Here is a 22194-nt window from a genome sequence, read left to right on the forward strand (position 1 = left end):
GGAGCGGACCACAGATCGGGGGGCTGGGGGGGCGATCGGTGGGGTGGGGTGGGGGCACGTCAGTGTTTCCAGCCATGGCCGATGATATTGTAGCATCGGCCATGGCTGGATTGTAATATTTCACGAGTTTTTTAGGTGAAACATTACAAATGGCTCTGATTGGCAGTTTCACTTTCAACAGCCAATCAGAGCGATCGTAGCCACGGGGGGGGTGAAGCCACCCCCCCTGGGCTAAAGTACAACTCCTACTGTCCCTGCAGGGCAGGTGAAATTACAGTTAACCCTTTCACCCGGCCTGCAGGAGCCCAATCCGGCCATGACGCATATGCTGCGTCACAGGTCGGATTGGCACAGGTTTTCATGATGCATATGGTGCGTCAAAGGTCGGGAAGGGGTTAAATGATGCTGGCTTGTTAGATCAGGCTGAGATATTATGGAAAAAAAAACTGCGTAATTAGAGGTGATATGCAGGAAGAAAAACATGGTGATAAGTTTTAGTATGAGAAAGTATGAAACAAGATGGTGCTGAACGCCATGCTGCTCCCAGTTTGTCTCCACCCCTTTCATTGTCCCTAGAGGATGAACATGTTGTGTATGTAGGAACTAGAATTTAGTTTGGGTGGAGACCTGTCCTGTATGTGGTGCCCCCTGTTGGCATATAGGAACTATTAAACCTATTTCTAAGCTACGATTGTATCCTTTGTTATGTCCCCCCTACCATTCATGTGCATAGTGTGCCTCTTGTCAAGTGCCCCAAATGCTACGCCCCCAGAAGTTTTGTCCATGCCCTTAGGCTGGGTTCCCATTGCGTTATGGGACCGCGTTAAACGGACACCGTTGCACGGCGAAATTAACGCCGTGCAACGCGCCCGTTAACGCGCCCATTGAAGGCAATGGGAACGCGCTTCACTAGCGCGTGCCATGTTCGGCACGCGCTAGCGACGCGCCGGTGATTCCTGGCGCGCCGCGGACGCTGCTTGCAGCGTCCGAGGCGCGCCCGCGGTCCGTTCCCCGCTCTCGCAGATCGGGGATCTGCGAGAGCGGGGACGTTACCGCGACCCCGACCGCAGCCCCATTAAAAACATTGCGTTAGCGCAATCCGCTAGCGCTAGCGGTAAACGGATTGCACTAACGCAATGTGACCCTAGCCTAAATGAGTATTATGCCTGCACTGGATGGCACCAGCACCCCCTTCAGGACCTACCCTCTAGTTCTTTTCCTGATAAAATCCAAATGGATGCAGCAGTTACTAATACGTTTGTCTTTTGCTGCCATCTGAGACTCACTAGGACAATTATTCAGCCATGGTGGGCAGCCCACCTCAACCCCCTGCTGCTCTTTTGCAATGCTTATCTGGATTATAGCCACCAGACCTTACTACTCAGACTAGGGGATCAGCCATGGTGGAGCCCCAGGAGAGTGTATGGCGTCCCTGGGATCCTAGTGAAATACTGGCCATAATGAGTACAATGAAAGACCCTGGAATATTCCCCATGTCATTTGTTACAGAGGATAATGAAAAAAAAAATAGTAATGCTTTCTGCTGTTGCTGGTGAGATTTAGAAGAACAGATTAGCCTCCCAGAAAGTCATCCTTCATGATATCTAACAGGATTCTACTGAATCAGGAGAAAATATTATACTCGGCTCTGGCAAAGTTAAAGGTTTAAAGTCTGTGATTATAGAGCCACTAATAATGTCCCACTCAGAGTATTAAAGTCATATTCCCAACTCTGATAACGCAGAAGCCTGGTCCAGAGCCCCTGTTACATAAACCAGGGAAGAGCAAAGAATTTAATGTGTAAAGTAGAAAAATATTTAGAACTGAGAGTCCTCAGTGGTTGATACCTTTTACCAAGATATATCTTTCCTATCTGTGTAAAGTATGCACACAGACGCTGTGCAGGAGGATAGCCCCCTCCTTCTCCCCTCCTCAGTCTCTTAGGGTGAGTCAGGGTCATGAAGCTGTGCTGCTGTGATAGCCCCCTCCCTCTTTCCCCCTTCTCTCAGTGCTGAGATCTCAGGTTTCACTGTGTTTGATAACATCAGCATTCAAGGCGCACTACTGATTTCAGCCAGCCATCCTGCTGCCTCTGGGGGGAAGAGGGGGGAAGTAGGTGGTAGTGGAAGTGGAACCTGCCTGACCTGCTAGTTGAATTACAACAGGACCATGAGCTCTTTGTGGATGGATTGCAGTATGGCATAGCTGGCCAGCTCTACACCGAATATGCTGTTGGTCCATTAAACCATAAATGTGGAACCGCTGTCCCCACACATGGCGGTCCAGGAAGAGTACTCTGACGTGACGCACTAAAATGACTGCATAGGTGAGTAAGGAAACAGTGGGTTTTGCACATGTCCATGATAAACCTGATCCTAAGGCAGATTTTGAGTTTTTTCTTGTAGATGGCTCCAGATACCACCAGGATGGGCGATTCTACACTGGATATGCAGTAGTATCCTCACATGAGGTAATCTGAGCTGAACCACTCGCTCCTCAAATGTCGGTGCAGGAGGCAGAGTTGAAGGCACTCACTGAGGCATGTAGAGCTGCTGCAGGTAAAGTCAATAATATTTACACAGATTCGAATTATGGATGGGAAATATCCCATGATTATGGCCATTATGGAGAAGCAGAGCGTTTCTTAAATCAGCCGGTAAGCCCATTAAAAATACAGAGCTGGTGAAACAATTAATGGAGGCATTGATGTTACCAGTCCAGGTTGGCATAATCAAGGTGAAAGCACACACAAATGATGACTCCGTGGAGGTAGAGGGCAACAGAAGGGCGGACGAGGCTGCTAAAGTAGCAGCAAGGCGGCCTAGGGAGCAGTGGACGGTGGCGAGGAGAGTCAGCATATTCCAGCCACACTGAGCCTAGATGTCCTGAAATCCCTCCAGCTGCCCAAACAGAGAAGGAACACTGGGAGAGAATGGGAGCTGAGCTGAATTCAGAAGGAGTATGGGAGAATAAGGATGACTTGTATATACCAAGGTCCCTGTTCCTAATTATGGCGCAAGCAATATATGGCCCCAGTCACACCTCAAAATGTCATGGTAAATGCCTTCTGGATCGCTCCTGGTTTCAGTTACGCAGCCATGAAACTCATACAGTCATGCCTCATCTGTGCACAGCACAACCCAGGTAAAACAGTAAAAGTCCCTAAGAAAGCGACACCCAGGCCTCTCTACCCGTTTCAGAGATTGCAGACTGACTACATACAGCTACCCAAGGTAGGAGTGTATGAAAAATGTCCTAGTATGTGTAGATCTCCTCTGGTTGGCCGGAAGCCCATCCAGTAAAATGTGCTAATTAATGCTAAATGACACAAACTTAAAAAGGTCATGACAGACACATGAAAGAATTGGGTAGAGTGCTTGTCTCTTGCACTCTCTTCAGTCAGACGCACTCCAAAAAGAAAGACAGGCTTATCTCCTTCTGAAGTCCTGTTTGATTGTGCCCCAAAGACTGGTCTGTACTTCCCATAAGTACTACAGCCTATGTCCAGGCCTTGCAGAAAAAGACTTAGGCTATGTGCACACGTTCAGGTTTTCTCGCGTTTTTTTCGTGTTTTTTCGTGCTAAAAACGCTATAAAAACTCATTAAAAACGCATACATTATGCATTCTATCATTTAGAATGCATTCTGCATGTTTTGTACACATGGAGGCGTTTTTTTCCGTGAAAAAAAGCATCGCGGTTAAAAAAATGAGCATGTTCATTATTTTTGCGGATTTTCTGCGTTTTTCCCACAATTCTATGCATTTGGGAAAAAACGCACCAAAAACGCGTCAAAAACGCAGTAAAATCGCGGTAAAAACGCATGCGGATTTCTGGCAGAAATGTCCGTTTTTTGTCAGGAAACTTTCTGCAAGAAATCCTGACGTGTGCACATACCCTTAATGTGGTGCATAAACATGTGTTCTCATCCATTCCAGATCCTAATGAAAGTGCAGACGTACATCAGCTGAATCCAGGTGATTGGTGGTCATATGCAGACACGTGAGAAGAAGTCTAGATCCACATCTTGAGGGGCCATACCAAGTTCTCCTGACAACGCCTACCTCAGTGACACTCTAAGGGAGACCACCATGGATTCATGCCTAACATTAAAAAAGTGGACTAATCACCCGAGTAATACATATCCTTGCCATCATCTACCTAATGCTGTTATGTATAGGAAATGGGTAACAGGTAGCTGTAAGTAAAGAAAAGGAAATTATTACTTTCTGGTACAATTCCTCGAGTACAGTGGTGGCTACATATGGGTTTGATGCCTGTGACATAATATAGGGAAGTGGGTGTGAGGAGCCAGGAGAGTCATGACTCTCAGGAAAGATACAACAGTTTGTATTCTTTATTTGTGGTAATTGGGAAAGAAGAAATAAAAACTGTGGTTCTTGGACATTTATAGGATGGGATACAAGTGATAAAGGGTGGGGATATAAACCGACCCCTGCCTTCAAACAAAAGAGTAGTAAAGGGAAGTCCTTACTTACGTGGATAACGCTACTCAAGTCCGACTCTAGTGACCAATGTAGGACAAAATGTCATCCTTTGATACTCAGTATTGAGGATCCATCACCCAATGATGCAGGAGAGTATACTTTGGGTGCACATTATAGTTAGGGGGGAAAGACCCCAACAGGCAATTTCCAACTTAAAGATATGTTGAAGTCTCAGGAATGGACAAATGCGCAGGGTGAAAGTGATAAATCTGGAATACCATGGATTCCACTTCTTCAACATGTTTGTGTTTTTAGGGGCATAACTGCAATCCAGAACCCCACTTATGAGGATACATTTGCTATAGAGACTGGATATACAGATGTTAACGCCTGGGTTGAGTGGATGAGGTACACTGCACAACAACAAAATAAAACCAATTGTTATGTGTGTGCAGCAGCCGGGCCCCATTTGGGATCTGTTCCCCTATTAATCCCTGAATTGGAGAAAGTGTGTAACCTTGCCCTCTTTACCAACACCTCCACTAATTATACAATGTGGGAGATGGAGGGATAAATATCCTGTGTTGGATAAACTCCGTCTCTTGGTGGAAGTATTACTATCTATCCTGGAAACTACACCTGCATACAAATACAAGGAGAGGACCGTTTCTTGGGGAATTTTAGTAAGGGTTTTTGTCATAATTACTCCTCAGCAACCCCTGAGAAGTTAACACAGCAGGTCTCCTCAGTAGCAGACATATTCTGGATATGTGGGGATTTGGAGATAAGGTATAAGTTAGAGGGTTATTTGGCAGGGACAGTGTACTTTGGCCAAGGCCATCATGCCTTTTCATCTTATCCCTGAAGGTTCGCCTTTGACTAATCAGAAACAGCCCCAATGTATGAAAAGGTGAATTGCCCCAAAGAAAGCTATGACGCTCATGTGTATATTGATGCTATGGGAGTACCAAGGGGGGTCCCTGATGAGTTTAAAGCAAGGGACCAAGTTAAAGTAGGATTTGAGTCTATAATCCCTATTGTAACTGTCAATAAAAACGTAGATTGGATTAACTACATATATTATAACCAACAAAAATTCATAAATTATACTAAGGATGCATTAAAGGGGATAGCTGAACAGTTGGAAGCTACATCCACTATGGTTTTCCAAAACCAAATGGCTTTGGATATGTTACTAGCAGAGAAAGGAGGGGTATGTAAAATGATTGGAGAAACTTGTTGTACCTTAATTCCCGATAACACAGGTCCGAATGGAAAGGTTACCTTAGCTATAAAAAAGCTTGAATCCTTATCTGAGGAACTTAAGAAAATTCAGGAATTGATGATCTTTGGGATACTTGGTTTAAATGGATGACAGGATGGCAGAAATTGTTGGCACAGATTGGTACAATTATTATGGTATTGTGGTAATCCTTATTTTCATATCTGTGGTTTCTTGTTGTATATTTCCTTGTGTTAAACAGATGGTCAACAGGAGCGTGGACAGCCTAACCCCTACGCTGGCTTTCCAAAAAGATGGTGATAGCCATGATTCTACTATAAAACCCCTGAAGACCAATTTGATTTATTAAACAGGGATAAATATATATATGATTGATTATATATGATTTCCACATGAATAAAGACTGTATCAAGGGGGGTAAAAGCTTAACATTGACGTCTAATGGACAGCTCAGATGTCATGATCTATGTACTGTGTTTTCTCTTGTCTTTTTGTGTTTGTGACTGTCCCCTGTGTGTATTATTTGCAGTGGTGAGGCTAGCGTCCCTTGCCGGCCAGTGCGCTAGTTAGGTAAGAGTTAGGTATCAGTGAGGGACGAGGTTCCTGGCGGCGGTGGGGGGAAGGACCCACTTAGGGCAGTGCAGGGACAGGTTGAGGTTAAATTCAGGTGGTGACCATTCCCCATTTCCCAATCGGTAAGGCCTTCCTTTCCCCACTTTCCCATCCCTTTATGTGTGTTGTGTATTCATTGATCGACCACCTATTGGATCATGTTACATTGTGACATCAGGTTAATAATTGATTTAGGGGGGACTGTGAAGGAGAAAATGTCTAATGAAATCAATTATTAAACCTTATATAAGTCAGTTCAGATATGGTGTAGCAAGATGGCGATTGCGTCTTTGAAGATGTCTTGGAGACCCTTGAAACTGTCTTGGAAGGAATCTTTGGAAAGCAGGAGTGAAGACATGAATACACCATATTTGGAAATGAAGCTTGGACTAAACCAATTACAAAGTGACTAGCTGTACAGAAGTTGTGCGACCTCCCCCATTTCCTGTTTTAAGTATTTCCTTTGTTCAGAATAAAGTTCAGTTGGGGAAAACTTTCACTGAGAGAGGCTGTGTGTATCGTCTTTGTGAATGTGATGCATTCTTGGCCTCTAAGCTAGCACTCAGCTTATATTTGGTCAGGTACAAGCAATCATATAGATCTCACTTTAAGAGATCACCCTCACAGGACCTTCAGAAGTCTTCCTAGACCTGGCCGTCCGCCAAATTGTGCAATCGTGGGAGAAGAGCCTTGGTGAGAGAGGTAAAGAAGAACCCCAAGATCAGTGTGCCTGAGCTCCACAGATGCAGTAGGCGGATGGGAGAAAGTCAACTATCACTGCAGCCCTCCACCAGTCAGGCCTTTATGGCAGAGTGGCCCGGAAGCCTCTCCTCAGTGCAAGATATATGAAAGCCCGCGTAGAGTTTGCTAAAAAACACATGAAGGACTCTCAGACTATGAGAAATAAGATTCTCTGGTCTGATGAGACAAAGATGGACCTTTTTAGTGAACATTCAAAGCGGTATGTGTGGAGAAAACCGGGCACTGCTCATCACCTGCCCAATACAATCCCAAGATGATGAAACATGATGGTGGCCGCATGTTATGGGGGGTGTTTTTCAGCTGCAGGGACAGGATGACTGGTTGTCATTGAAGGAAACATGAATGCGGCCAAGTACTGAGATATCCTGGATGAAAACCACTTTCTGGACCTCAGACTTGGCCGAAGGGTCACCTTCCAACAAGACAATGACACTAAGCACACAAAGGAGTGGCTTCAGAACAACTCTGTGATCATTCTTGACTGGCCCAGCCAGAGCCCTTCCCTAAACCCAATTGAGCATCTCTGGAGAGAACTGAAAATGGCTGTCCACCAACGTTCACCATCCAACCTGACGGAACTGGAGAGGATCTGCAAGGAAGAATGGCAGAGGATCCCCAAATCCAGGTGTGAAAAACTTGTTGCATCATTCCCAAGAATACTCATGGCTGTAGTAGCTGTAAAGGTGCTTATACTCAATACTGAGCAAAGGGTCTGAATACTTATGACCATGTGATATTTCAGTTTTTCTTTTTTAATAAATTTGCAAAAATTACTACATTCCTGTTTTTTTCAGTCAATATGGGGTGCAGAGTAGGGTTGAGCGACTTTTGTTTTTATAGGATCGGGTCGGATTTCACGAAACCCGACTTTTTCAAAAGTCGGGTCGAGTGAAATCGGCCGATCCTATAGAAAAGTCGGGGTCAGCCGAAAAACGAAACCCAATGCAGTGCATTGGGTTTCTAATGGTTCCCAGGGTCTGAAGGAGAGGAAACTCTCCTTCAGGCCCTGCGATCCATATTAATGTGTAAAATAAAGAATAAAAATAAAAAAATATTGCTATACTCACCCTCGGACGCGCCCTGGTTGTAACCGGGAGCCTTCCTTCCTAAGAATGAGCGCCTGAAGGACCTTTCGAAGACGTCGCGGCTTGTGATTGGTCGCGTGAGCGGTCACATGGGCGTCACGCGACCAATCACAAGCCGCGATGTCATCGAAAGGTCCTTCAAGCGCTGATTCTAGGAAGGAAGGCTGCGGGTTAGAACCAGGGCGCGTCCGAGGGTGAGTATATACCTATTAGGAATATACTCACCCTCGGACGCGCCCTGGTTCTAACCCGCAGCCTTCCTTCCTAAGAATCAGCGCTTGAAGGACCTTTCGATGACGTCGCGGCTTGTGATTGGTCGCGTGACGCCCATGTGACCGCTCACGTGACCAATCACAAGCCGCGACGTCATCGAAAGGTCCTTCAGGCGCTCATTCTTAGGAAGGAAGGCTCCCGGTTACAACCAGGACGCGTCCGAGGGTGAGTATAGCAATATTTTTTATTTTTATTCTTTATTTTACACTTAAATCTGAATTCCGATACCGATTCCCGATATCTTAAACATATCGGGAATCGGTATTGGAATTCCGAATCCAGTTCAGAAGATCGCCGACCTCATGGCCGACCCCACATAGGGGTCGGGTCGGGTTTCATGAAACCCGACTTTGCCAAAAGTCGGCGACTTCTGAATCTTGCCGACCCGTTTCACTCAAACCTAGTGCAGAGTGTACATTAATGAGAAAAAAATGAACTTTTTGGAATTTACCAAATGGCTGTTATTGTACAGAAATTCGCACTTGGCCCTCACTGCACATTTAATGTTGTCAATCATAAAAGCGAAGTTTGGTCAGAAAGACTGGACCTGGTCTTGTAGGGACCATATGAGCACATTCAGCAGCACAGAAGGGAGAGAAGGTAGATTCATACAATAACAGGAATCTAAAAATGACCCAAGCGATCCATAATAGGATGACCAGCAATAGACATAATATTAGGAAAGGTGTAATCTGTTTGTTTAGGCATTTTGCTTTAGAATATAAACAAGATCCCACCAGGTTAAGACTGATTATATTAGAACAAATATCAGAAGATGTGTCTTAGGCTACTTTCACACTAGCTTTAACTGCAATCCGTCACAATGCGTCGTTTTGCAGAAAAAACGCATCCTGCAAAAGTGCTTGCAGGATGCGTTTTTTCCCCATAGACTTGTATTGACGACGCATTGCGACGGATTGCCACACGTCGCATCCGTCGTGCGACGGATGCGTCGTGCTTTGGCGGATCGTCGGGAGCAAAAAACGCTACATGTAACGTTTTTTGCTCCTGACGGACCGTTTTTTCTGACCGCGCATGCGCGGCCGGAACTCCGCCCCCACCTCCCCGCACCTCACAATGGGGCAGTGGATGCGCCGGAGAAATGCATCCGCTACCTCCGTTGTGCAGTGCGTTAAACGCTAGCGTCGGAATCTCTGCCCGACGCATTGCGACGGGGAGATTCCGACGCTAGTGTGAAAGTAGTCTAATAGGTCCCAAAGACTTGTGAATAGGGAATCCTATTGGATTTTTAAACTATCCACACTCAAACCGGAGGATTTTCCCTGTACTATATTTTTCTTTATATGGATTTTATTGTGCATCCAATATGTATTTTACATCTATTTGTATTGTTTTGTATACGAAGAAAAGTTTTAACACAAAAAACTGCACCATATGCGCGGTTTAATTAATGAATTAAGCAATTGGATCAGTGACGCTGTTCTGGAGGATATAAAACCTCCACAATGTATCATTTGTATATGCCTGAGGAAGGAGCTGGTTCACATCGGAAATGGGTAGAATATTAAAATGAAAAGTTTGGGGTTTTTTTACGTTCATTTATTTTGATACCCAACTTTACGGCTCAGCACTTGGCAGCGCTTTTCAAAGCCCTGATTTTTTCCTTCCTCTCATATCAGGGATTTTGGAAGCCAACAGCATCATTACCCTCTGTATTCTCAAAAAGGCTCATCATAATATTTTTCTAACTTGTCAGCACATTCTACGTACGCTGTCATTTGGCTTTGTAGTTTACAGATCTGGGCAGGTAACGGTCAGAGTCTTCTAATCGCAGGGGGTAGGTGGATCCTCCAGGTTGTAAGTTCTATAGAAAAGGGCTTTCAATGCCCAAAGTCACTTGGACAGTTTTGGGTGGAGAAGAATGTTGTGGTCTAGAGGCAAAATGGTGATCACACGATTGAGATACAGTCGGACTACCCACCAATAAAGCAGCCACAGCCGGTGACTGAGAAGAATCTGTGACTTCTCTGCATTTAGTGGTCACTACTCACCTGGGTATTCATATATAGGAATCTCCTCTTTACACCGCTCATCACCCCTCACATATGTCTCTGTAGTATTAATATGGGTCAGATCTTCACCCTGAAACAAATATTGTAAAGGTCACAGACAGATGGAGAAGTCACATCTATGATCAGCTCTAATCCTGCCATCTCCACCGTTCTCATTACACAAGTATAAAACATATAATACTGGTGGATAAAGCAACACTGAGCACAAGACCTTCACAGCCATCTACACATTGTGACAGAGTCACTGGTAAGGTGATAGAGGGGAGATATGTGTCACTGCGCTTAAAGGCATCAGTGATGTGAAACCAGAGCATTTTTTCTCCAGAACACTACGTGCTGTGAGGGTTAAGTTGTATAAAAAGGGCTGGTTTTATGTGGACCTTCAGAGAGCGGGTGGGAGAAGGTCCACTTTATCTCCCCTGGCAGACCTGCCAGGACCTGCATGAGGTCATGATCATGTGATCAATCACATGATGGGGAAGTTACAGGCTTGGGTTGAAATAACCGAGCTCTACAGGCAGTCTGGGTTCAGCTAGCCTGGAGAGAGGACTCCAGAGGCTTTGTGTCTCGTCGAGTACAGACTGAACCTGTGCTGCTCCAGAGCGGGGTGCCACCCGCAACATACGGACTGTGCTGCTCCAGAGCGGGGTGCCACCCGCAACATATCGACTGTGCTGCAACATTTTTGTATTCCTTTATCGTTTTGTTCCTGTTTTATCCAAGAAGGCTGAGTTTGTTTTCCCCACAAGTTGGTTTATGCTGCCTTACAATAACTCAATGAGGACTTAAAAAGACGTTGTTCCCATTTTTCCTACCTCTGTGTGCCACCACGTGAGTGAACTACCACAACATTATAAAGCCTCTTTCACACGTCTGTGTCTCCGGTACGTGAGGTGACAGTTTTCACACGTACCGGAGACACGTACACACGTAGACCCATTCAAATGAATGGGTCTGTGCACGTCAGTGTGTTTCCATGGACCGTGTGTCCCGCAAGTAGTCATGTCCGTTTTTTACTGTCAGCATGGACGGAAAAACGTAATGCACATGTGCACATGGAGAACACACATTTATGTCCTCCGTGTGACACACATCAGCACCGTGGAAGAATCGCTACAGTAACCGCTGTTCCCCGGCGGCAGGTGCTGAAGACGGATCTCATCATTCTCCCCTGCTCTGCCGGAGGTAGGCGCGAGCAGAGTAGAAAGATGAGTTATAATAAAGTCGGAATGATGACAGCAGGTGGGGGCTATTGGGACTATTACTCCCATCATCTGACAAATGCTGCCGCTAATAACAGTTACAGCAGAAGTGGATGATTGGGGATTTTCCTCACCAGCCACCTGCAATATATCGAAATAAATAAATGAAAAACCCGGTGTGGTTTCCCCCCTATTTTCTTGAACCAACCAAGCAAAACTCACAGCTGAGGGCTGCAACCCTCAGTTCGCAGCTTCAGCAAAGTTAGTTATCAAGAATAGAGGGGTACTTACCCTATTTTTTAAATTATATAAATAAATAATTTTAAAAAATGGCGTGGGGTCCCCCCATTTTTGACAACCAGCCTTGCTAAAGCTCATAGCTGGGAGCTGGTATTCTCAGGCTGTTAAGGGGTCATGGATATTGACCCCCCAGCCTAAAAATAGCAGCCTGCAGCTGCCCAGAAAAGGCGCACCTATTAGATGCGCCAATTTTTGTGCTTTGCCCGACTCTTCCCACTTGCCCTGTAGCGGTGGCAAGACGGGTTAATATTTGTGGGGTTGATTTCATCTTTGTATTGTCAGGTGACATCAAGCCCACAGCTTAGTAATGGAGAGGTGTTTATAAGACATCTCTCCATTACTAATCCTAAAGTTATATGGTAAATAAAGACAGAGCCAGAATAAAGTCCTTTATTTGAAAAAAAAGACACAGACTCCTTTAATAGTCTCAATTAAACCATACTTACGACCTCCCCTAATTCCACCGAAGTCCTCGATCTCCTGTAATAAAAATAAAATAACAAAACAACAATATACCATACCTGTCTGTCATTCTGTCCCACGCTGTAATCCATGTCTGGGGGATAATTAGTTTTCAACCTGGACAGTGCTAAGATGCGACTGTCCAGGCTGAAAACCACTGGTGACTGAGCTGATGAGAGCACAGCATCATTTACCAGCGGTGACATCATCGAGGCCGGGCTGAACTGCGGTGACCTCAGGACAGTGGGAAAATGCCATTACTGGGGAAAAGAAGTCTAAATTGCTCAATAGGGGTTACCCCCACAAAGCGTTAACACAATCCATGATCCCACTAGGAGTCGCAATAACACCATGAGTGTTATTTTTGTACATCATTATCACCCTTCAGCCTATATTAGCCATAGAACTATTTGCAAACATTGGTATCTCTTACAGACGGCCGATCCCACAATTGAAGATTTCAAAAACCCTTTTCAGATGAGCACGCAATATACGTGACACCTTAGTCAGAGTTGACACTGGCCCTACTCGTACATCCAATACACAACGTTTCTTGCGGAGTCCCAAAATGGGCACTTTCCCCTGCCTCAACTGCAATCACTGCAACAAAGTTCTGAAGGGAGACACTATCCATCATCCATACACTGGGAAGAGATACAATATCAATCAATTTCTCACCTGTGACTCCAATTTCGTAGTATATTTGATTAAGTGCCCCTGTGGCCTACTTTACCTGGGTGAGACTACACAATCGGTCAAAGACAGAATTTCGAAACATAAGTCTACCATCAGGTACGAGAACCTTTTACTTTCCATTCCACAACACTTTTTCTCTAAGGGACATAACGTGGCACAATTAAGGTTTCAAGTGATCGACCATGTCTCAGCCCCCCCCCCCTCCCGCAGGGGGAGCGACCGCACCTCGATAACTCAATAACAACACAGAGGGATCCATGAGCTAAACACTCGGACTCCAAAAGGATTTAACAGAGACTATGTTAGGGCTAGCGGAACGCACCGAGTAAATAGAGATGTTTATTGATATTGGTGCGTTCGCAGCCTGGGGTCCACCGTGCAGGAGTACCTGCTGCTAGCAAACGGCGGGGCTATATGGCGGTATAGACTAACTCAGTTAATTCACTGAGTAGCCGTGAAAGGAAAGCACTGTGCCCTGTTAGACTCCACAGAGGCACAGGCTAACTGCCCAAACAGAGAGCAGTCAGTGGTCACACAAACACACAAAACTCCTCGCCGGAGGAGCCAGCATTCTAGGGGCTTATTTCAGCCGGGTCCCTGAATACACTCAGACTCAATCTCCTCGCCGGAGGAGCCAGCATTCTAGGGGCTTATTTCAGCCGGGTCCCTGAATACACTCAGACTCAATCTCCTCGCCGGAGGAGCCAGCATTCTAGGGGCTTATTTCAGCCGGGTCCCTGAACACACATACATGTGACCACACTGGCGCAAAGCACATAACATAAGACAATACTAGCGCATGGCCGTGCGGTCATGCGCAGTTTATATAGTTGCAGCACAGGAAGCTGCTACTGAAGTTTTTGCCCTTTCAGGACCTTCCAGAAGGACCAATGGAAAGTGCTGCAGTACCTGAGCATGTTTTGCCCTTTCAGGACCTTCCAGAAGGACCAATGGAATGTACTGCAGCACCTGAGCATGTGACCGAACATGTGGCCCTCGACCTCCAATGGGAGACCCTGCCCTAGGCATGCTCAGTGTGAGTAAACAAAGACTTAGTCCCAGAGAGGCTCGCTCGCCGCAGATCAGTGCAGGGTACCATAGGAAAGCCAGAAAAGGCAGTAGTGACCCTATGCACCGAATCAGCCCCAGCGAGACGCTGGGATTGACGTCTCCGCTGAGCAGAGCCCACTGCGGCCGATACCGAATGGGAGACCGCAGCAGACACGGATCGAGATTCCCCCTGTGCAGCAGAGGAAACTCGACTCCTAACATTACCCCCCCCTCCTAGGGCCCCCCCCCCCCCCCTTGAGCCTAACTACACTCAAAAGCTGCGATAAGCAGCGGAGCCCGAATGTGCTCCACAGGCTCCCAGGTTCTATCCTCTGGGCCGTGACCCTTCCAGTCCACCAGATAAAATTTCTTGCCACGTACCACCTTGCACCCCACAATAGCATTCACCTCAAACTCATCCGTGGATGAACCCGATGTCCCAGCAGATGACTCGGAAAACCGGGACAAATGAACGGGCTTTAACAGGGAAACGTGGAAAGTAACGGTGATACCAAGGCGTGGAGGAATAGCCAAACGGTAGACCACAGGGTTGACCTGTTCCAGAACCTTAAACGGACCAATGTAGCGAGGAGCAAACTTAGTGGACTCAACTCGCAGCCTGATGTTACGGGCGGAGAGCCACACTAAGTCGCCAGGAGCAAAGACCGGAGCGGGGCACCGGTGTGTATCAGCCGAAACCCTCATTCTCTCCTTGGAGGCCCGGATGGCATCCTGTGTGCGGTCCCAGATGTCACGTGCCTCCACCGCCCAGTCTGCCACCCTAGAATCGGTGGATGACATGGGCATGGGCACAGGGACACGCGGATGCTGGCCGTAATTAAGGAGAAAAGGAGTTTGACCAGTGGAATCGGCTACGGCGTTGTTCAGGGCAAATTCCACCCAAGGTAGCAAAGATGCCCAGTCATCCTGCCTAGCAGAGACGAAATGTCGCAAATATGTCACCAGAGTCTGGTTGGTTCTCTCCACCAACCCATTCGTCTCGGGATGGTATGCAGAGGAGAGGTTTAACTCTATGCTGAGTAAACGGCAGAGCTCTCTCCAAAACCGAGATGCGCACTGGGGACCCCGATCGCTGACAATCTTATCAGGCATACCATGCAATCGGAAAACGTGTTTAATGAACAACACCACCAAGGCCCGTGCTGAGGGTAACCGAGGAAGCGGCACCAAATGCACCATCTTGGAGAAATGGTCGGTGACAACCCAAATAATGGAGCAGCCACGCGACTTGGGTAGACCCACCACAAAGTCCATCCCGACCATCTCCCAGGGCCTGTCTGCCACCGGTAGAGGGTAAAGCAACCCAGCAGGCCGTTGCCGAGGAGACCGATTCTGGGCGCAAGAAACGCACGCCTGAATATAGTCCTTGACATCTCGGGCCATATGCAGCCACCAGTATGTTCTCGCCAGAAGCTCAGATGTCCTCTTGGTCCCAAAATGCCCACACACTCTGGAGGAGTGAGCCCAAGAGAGAACCTCCGGTCGCAAGTTAGCTGGTACGAAAGTCTTGCCCGGGGACACAGACTCTAGCGAAACCGGAGCTACAGTTCTCAGGCTCTCAGAAGGGACAATAAGCCGAGGCTCCTCCTCCTCCGATGACACCACGGAGCGGGAGAGAGCGTCAGCACGAACGTTCTTCTCCCCGGAGAGGAAATGGAGAGTAAAATGGAACCGGGAGAAGAACAGGGACCATCTAGCCTGGCGAGAATTCAGCCGCTGGGCCGTTTGCAGATACACCAAGTTCTTGTGATCAGTGAAGACTTGGAAGGGAAAGCGAGCTCCCTCCAAGAGATGTCTCCACTCCGAAAAAGCCAACTTCATGGCCAGCAACTCCCTGTCCCTGATGGAATAATTCCTCTCCGCTGGTGTGAAGGTCTTGGAGAAGAAGAAGCAAGGATGCTTCCGACCTTGAGCATCCTTTTGGAAAAGGACTGCTCCAGCACCAACGGATGAGGCATCCACCTCCAAGATAAATGGCTTATCAGCATCGGGGCGATGTAGGATGGGAGCGCTAGCGAAGTGTGACTTGATCGAGAGAAAGGCTTTGGAGACCTCCTCTGACCACAACTTGGGATTTGCTCCCTTCTTGGTGAGGGCAACCAAGGGAGCTACCAAAGTTGAGAAGTGTGGAATGAACTGGCGATAGTAATTAATGAACCCCATAAAGCGCTGCACCGCTTTAAGAGAATGGGGTTCCTGCCAGTCCATTACAGCCTGTAGCTTTGCAGGATCCATAGCCAAACCCTGGGCAGAGATGATATAACCAAGGAAAGGCAACGACTCCTGCTCAAACACACACTTCTCCAACTTGGCGTAGAGGGAGTTTGCCCGTAAGAGGTCGAAGACTTTGCGAACATCTCTCCGATGGGAGTCAATATCTGGAGAGAAGATGAGAATATCATCCAGATAGACTACGACCGAGGTGGTGAGCATATCCCGGAAGATGTCGTTCACAAAGTCTTGGAAAACGGCTGGGGCATTACAGAGCCCGAAGGGCATCACCAGATATTCATAGTGCCCATCCCTGGTGTTAAAAGCCGTCTTCCATTCATCCCCCTCACGGATGCGAATCAGGTTGTAAGCACCCCGCAGATCTAACTTTGTAAATACCCTCACTCCCCGTAGCCTATCAAACAGCTCAGATATCAGGGGTAGTGGGTACTTGTTCTTAACGGTGATGGCGTTAAGACCCCTGTAGTCTATGCATGGACGTAAGTCTCCAGTCTTCTTTTGTACGAAGAAGAACCCTGCCCCTGCCGGTGACACTGACTTCCTAATGAATCCTCTTGCCAGATTCTCTTGGATGTACTGGGACATTGCCTCCGTCTCCGGGAGAGATAACGGATAGACTCGACCCCGGGGAGGCTCAGCACCAGGCAAGAGGTCAATAGGACAGTCATAGGGGCGGTGAGGCGGAAGGGTCTCCGCAGCTCTTTTGGAGAACACGTCTGCATAGGGCCAATAGTGCTTGGGGAGAGAGGAAAGATCTGTGGGTACCTGTGTAGTAGCAACCTGAACGCACTCCCTCAGACATCTACCCTCGCAGGATTTACTCCATCCCAAAATTCTCCCAGAGGACCACTCAATATGAGGAGAATGGTAGCGAAGCCATGGTATCCCCAACAGGACCTCATCAATTCCCTCAGGAATGACTAATAGGGAGATTATCTCCTGATGTGATGGAGACACAGATAGCGTGAAAGGAATGGTTTGGTGGGTAATCTGTGAAGGTAGTGTTGACCCATTTACCACTCGAACGGTTACTGGCTTGGCGAGCATCACCAAGGGTATTGCGTGACGCTGGGCAAAAGCGGAAGACATAAAGTTACCCTCTGCCCCAGAATCCACGCATAGCTCGACCATAAGAGTGGATGGGCCTATGGTAATTGTCCCCTTGAAGGACAACTTTGAGGCAAACGTCGCCGTGTCTAGTGTACCTCCTCCAACTGCCACTAGACGCTGACGTTTCCCCGACCGCTGAGGACCCTTGGAGGCAAGGTGTCCTGACTGCTGGCAAACATGACGGACCTTATGTGCACGGGCAGACTGAGACTTGGATCCCGCTCGTGTCACCTCTAAGGCCTCATGTGACTCGGATGCCTGGACTGGAGATTCCAAAGGTTTGGCGAAGGTGGGAGCCAGCCGGAACCTCTGCCTACACTGGGCTCGCTCCAACCTCCGCTCGTTAAAACGGAGGTCAATACGAGTAGAGACAGTTATTAACTCCTCCAGTGTGGCAGGAATCTCCCTAGTGGCCAGAGCGTCCTTAATGTGGTCAGCCAGGCCCCTCCAAAATATGGGGATAAGGGCTTTATCCGACCACTCCAGCTCGGAAGCTAAAGTACGGAATCGGACGGAAAAATGGCTGACCAAGGACTCACCCTGAGTTAATGCCAGTAGTTGGAGCGCTGTGTCATGGGTGACTTGAGGTCCTAAAAAGACCTTTTTCAGAGTGCTCAGGAACAATGGAGCACTCTGCACCACATGATCACCACGCTCCCACAGCGGCGTAGCCCACTCCAACGCCCTGTCCGACAAAAGAGACACAATAAATCCCACCTTAGCCCGCTCTGTAGGAAAACGTGCAGCCAGGAGCTCGAGGTGAATAGAGCACTGACTCACGAATCCCCTACAAGTTTTGCTATTTCCAGAAATTTTTTCTGGCAGCGGGAGGCGAGATAACGTCGGAACAGGGGTGGCAGTGGGCAAGGTTGCTGCAGCCACGCTAGCAGCCTGTACAGCAACTGCGGTAACATGCACAGCTGAGGTTGAGCTCTCGAAAGCCGCCAACCTACCCTCCAGCTGCTGGATATACAGCAAAGATTGCTGAATGTCCGCCATTTACTAGCCAGACCCTGGCGCTAGTATTCTGTTAGGGCTAGTGGAACGCACCGAGTAAATAGAGATGTTTATTGATATTGGTGCGTTCGCAGCCCGGGGTCCACCGTGCAGGAGTACCTGCTGCTAGCAAACGGCGGAGCTATATGGCGGTATAGACTAACTCAGTTAATTCACTGAGTAGCCGTGAAAGGAAAGCACTGTGCCCTGTTAGACTCCACAGAGGCACAGGCTAACTGCCCAAACAGAGAGCAGTCAGTGGTCACACAAACACACAAAACTCCTCGCCGGAGGAGCCAGCATTCTAGGGGCTTATTTCAGCCGGGTCCCTGAATACACTCAGACTCAATCTCCTCGCCGGAGGAGCCAGCATTCTAGGGGCTTATTTCAGCCGGGTCCCTGAACACACATACATGTGACCACACTGGCGCAAAGCACATAACATAAGACAATACTAGCGCATGGCCGTGCGGTCATGCGCAGTTTATATAGTTGCAGCACAGGAAGCTGCTACTGAAGTTTTTGCCCTTTCAGGACCTTCCAGAAGGACCAATGGAAAGTGCTGCAGTACCTGAGCATGTTTTGCCCTTTCAGGACCTTCCAGAAGGACCAATGGAATGTACTGCAGCACCTGAGCATGTGACCGAACATGTGGCCCTCGACCTCCAATGGGAGACCCTGCCCTGGGCATGCTCAGTGTGAGTAAACAAGGACTTAGTCCCAGAGAGGCTCGCTCGCCGCAGATCAGTGCAGGGTACCATAGGAAAGCCAGAAAAGGCAGTAGTGACCCTATGCACCGAATCAGCCCCAGCGAGACGCTGGGAGCGACGTCTCCGCTGAGCAGAGCCCACTGCGGCCGATACCGAATGGAAGACCGCAGCAGACACGGATCGAGATTCCCCCTGTGCAGCAGAGGAAACTCAACTCCTAACAGACTATGATTTGTAATCCTTCATGTAATTGTTGTTTGATATTGATTTTGCCTTTATGCCAGAGTATCATTTAATGCAATATGTTATCTATTTCGTATTACAGCTGTGCACATATATCAGAATTTTGGCATCTTTTTTCTTTTTGCAGAGCCGCATGAACTGAATATCTTCTGCACTTCATCTCCACCCACTAATCTGTAACACACGGATCACCACTCTACCTGGAACGCACATCTCCTAGTTCCGGCAGATAGAACGCATAGCGCCGCTGGTTCCGGCTCCTGACACGCAAACGTCACTTTCGGTTAGTCGCTTCTGGCAAGTGGAACACATAGCGCCGCTGGTTCCGGCTCCTGACACGCAAACGTCACTTCCGATTAGCCGTTCCTGGCAAGTGGAACGCATAGCGCCGCTGGTTCCGGCTCCTGACATGCAAACGTCACTTCCTGTTAGCCACTTCCGGCAAGTGTAACGGATTGAGCCGCTTGTTCCGGCTCCTGACATGCAAACGTCACTTCTGGTTAGCCACTCCCGGCAAGTGTAACGGATTGAGCCACTTGTTCCGGCTCCTGACACGCAAACGTCACTTCTGGTTAGCCACTTCCGGCAAGTGTAATGCATTGAGCCACTTCTTCCGGCTCCTGACACGCAAACGTCACTTCTGGTTAGCCGCTCCCTGCAAGTGTAACGCATTGAGCCGCTTGTTCCGGCTCCTGACACGCAAACGTCACTTCTGGTTAGCCGCTCCCGGCAAGTGGAACGCATTGAGTCGCTTATTCTGGCTCCTGACACGCAAACGTCACTTCCTGTTAGCCACTTCCGGCAAGTGTAACGCATTGAGCTGCTTTTCCGGCTCCTGACACGCAAACGTCACTTCTGGTTAGCAGCTCCCGGCAAGTGTAACGCATTGCGCCGCTTGTTCCGGCTCATGACACGCAAACGTCACTTCTGGTTAGCTGCTTTTGGCCCTCGAACACAGCAATAAGGCGCGCACATAGCCAGGAATTAATAGGGACCCTGGGGACGCCACAATCACCCTCCAGACCTGCGGTGGATACCGTGTCTTTGCACATAGCTCCTGATGTATTGGTAAATTTATGCACTGTTAGGCCCCAATCTTTTTGAGTACCTCGGTGATAGTAACCTACTGTACATATTATCTACAGATAGACTATTAAACGGCCCCCACAAACCAGTACGCCTGGCTTATCCTATAAATTGGTAGGTGTCTTTTCTTTCCTTGCTGGCTTATTAATTGAGGCAAAACACCACTTCATATGCACCCCTTTTCCTACCCCAGATTCCAGCGCACGCTTAAAGGGTTAAAATCATATGCCCAGCTCTTACTTCTAATACTTCTAATAGTATGTTGGTGTTATATCAATGTCTTCCTTCTAGCTTTCTTATGCATGCTGCAACCCCCTCTGTACGTTGATATGGGTCGATTATGTTGGATAACCTTACTGTGGTATTTATGTCACTCACTGTGACCTTCCTGTATGATTGCCGCTAATTTCTTTATATGGTTTCTTTATTGTTTATTCTGCTTTATTTTGTAGTACACTGATGAAGGTCTTGAAAGACCGAAATGTTTGTTGTGACTACTGTATGTATCTCACAATACATTAAAACTGTTTTTTCACCACATCCACCCGAGTGTGCCAAGTATTACTATATAAGTGGGAAAATGCCAGTGATGATGTCACCGCTAGCCATTGAGGCTGCGCTCGCAGCAGCTCATTCACCAGTGGTTTTCAGCCTGGACGGTCACATCTTGGCACCGTCCAGGTTGTAAACTATTTAGCCCCTAGACATGGATTACAGCGTGGGACAGAAAGACGAACAGGTACGGTATATTGTTGTTTTTTTTATTTAACTTTTATTATAGATCGAGGGCTTCGGTGGAATTAGACAATGCAGTAAGTATGGTATCATTGAGATTACAAAGGAGTCTGTCATTTTTTCAATTAAAGAATTTTATTCTGGCTGTGTCTTTATTTACATATAACTATAGGATTAGTAATGGACAGGTGTCTTATAGACACTTCTCCATTACTAAGCCATGGGCTTGATGTCACCTGACAATACAAAGGTGACATCAACCCCACAAATATTAACCTCAATTGCCACCGCTACGGGGCAAGTGGGAAGACCTGGGCAAAGCACCAGAATTGGCGCATCTAATAGATGTGCCATTTCTGGGCAGCTGTGGGCTGCCATTTTTAGGCTGGAGGGGGGCTAAAAGCAATGGCCCCTTACCAGCATGAGAATACAAGCCCCCAACTGTGAGCTTTAACAAGGCAGGTTGCCAATAATGCAGGGGACCCCATGCCATTTTTTTTAAATGATTTATAAAAATATATTTTTTAAAAAACACAGCATGTGGACCCCAGTGTGAGGATATGGCCGCTTACTGAAGACTATAGGACAAATGGATGTAGAGTGGAGACATAAAGACTTTTCCTGCAAGGACCACCGGATACATCAATATTATTGTACTTTAATAGTTACTTTGCTTGATGTGTTTTATTAATTATTTTCTTGCTGTGTTTTATTAGTGATTTTCTTGCTCATCAGTTCATGCTCAGGAATCAATGTCTCTATTCAGTGGCAGTCAGCAGAGGAAGATGAGCAGGCTAGAGCTTATGTGAACCTAAGGTGTTGTGAATTCCGCTCTTGGGCTCCCTCCGGTGGTTGTAAGTGGCACTTTTGTGAGTTCTGCTCTTGGGCTCCCTCTT

General features: G+C 47.5%; 1 protein-coding gene and 1 long non-coding RNA gene across 3 annotated transcripts in view; one reads left to right on the forward strand and one right to left on the reverse strand.

Moving 5' to 3' along the window:
* LOC138663346 (oocyte zinc finger protein XlCOF6-like) overlaps positions 1-22194 on the reverse strand; it is a 67408-nt gene that overhangs the window by 15759 nt on the left and 29455 nt on the right. For both annotated transcript variants that reach the window (XM_069749526.1, XM_069749525.1), the window contains one exon: positions 10435-10525. In XM_069749526.1, the coding sequence (XP_069605627.1) occupies positions 10435-10525 (91 nt within the window). The remainder of the gene's footprint in view (positions 1-10434; positions 10526-22194) is intronic.
* Positions 59-6801, forward strand: LOC138663350 (uncharacterized). The gene is made up of 2 exons (XR_011318168.1): positions 59-2326; positions 2406-6801. It is a non-coding gene; the product is annotated as an uncharacterized lncRNA (long non-coding RNA).

Source organism: Ranitomeya imitator, chromosome 2 (genome assembly GCF_032444005.1).
Source record: "Ranitomeya imitator isolate aRanImi1 chromosome 2, aRanImi1.pri, whole genome shotgun sequence".
Classification (NCBI taxonomy): Eukaryota; Metazoa; Chordata; class Amphibia; order Anura; family Dendrobatidae; genus Ranitomeya; species Ranitomeya imitator.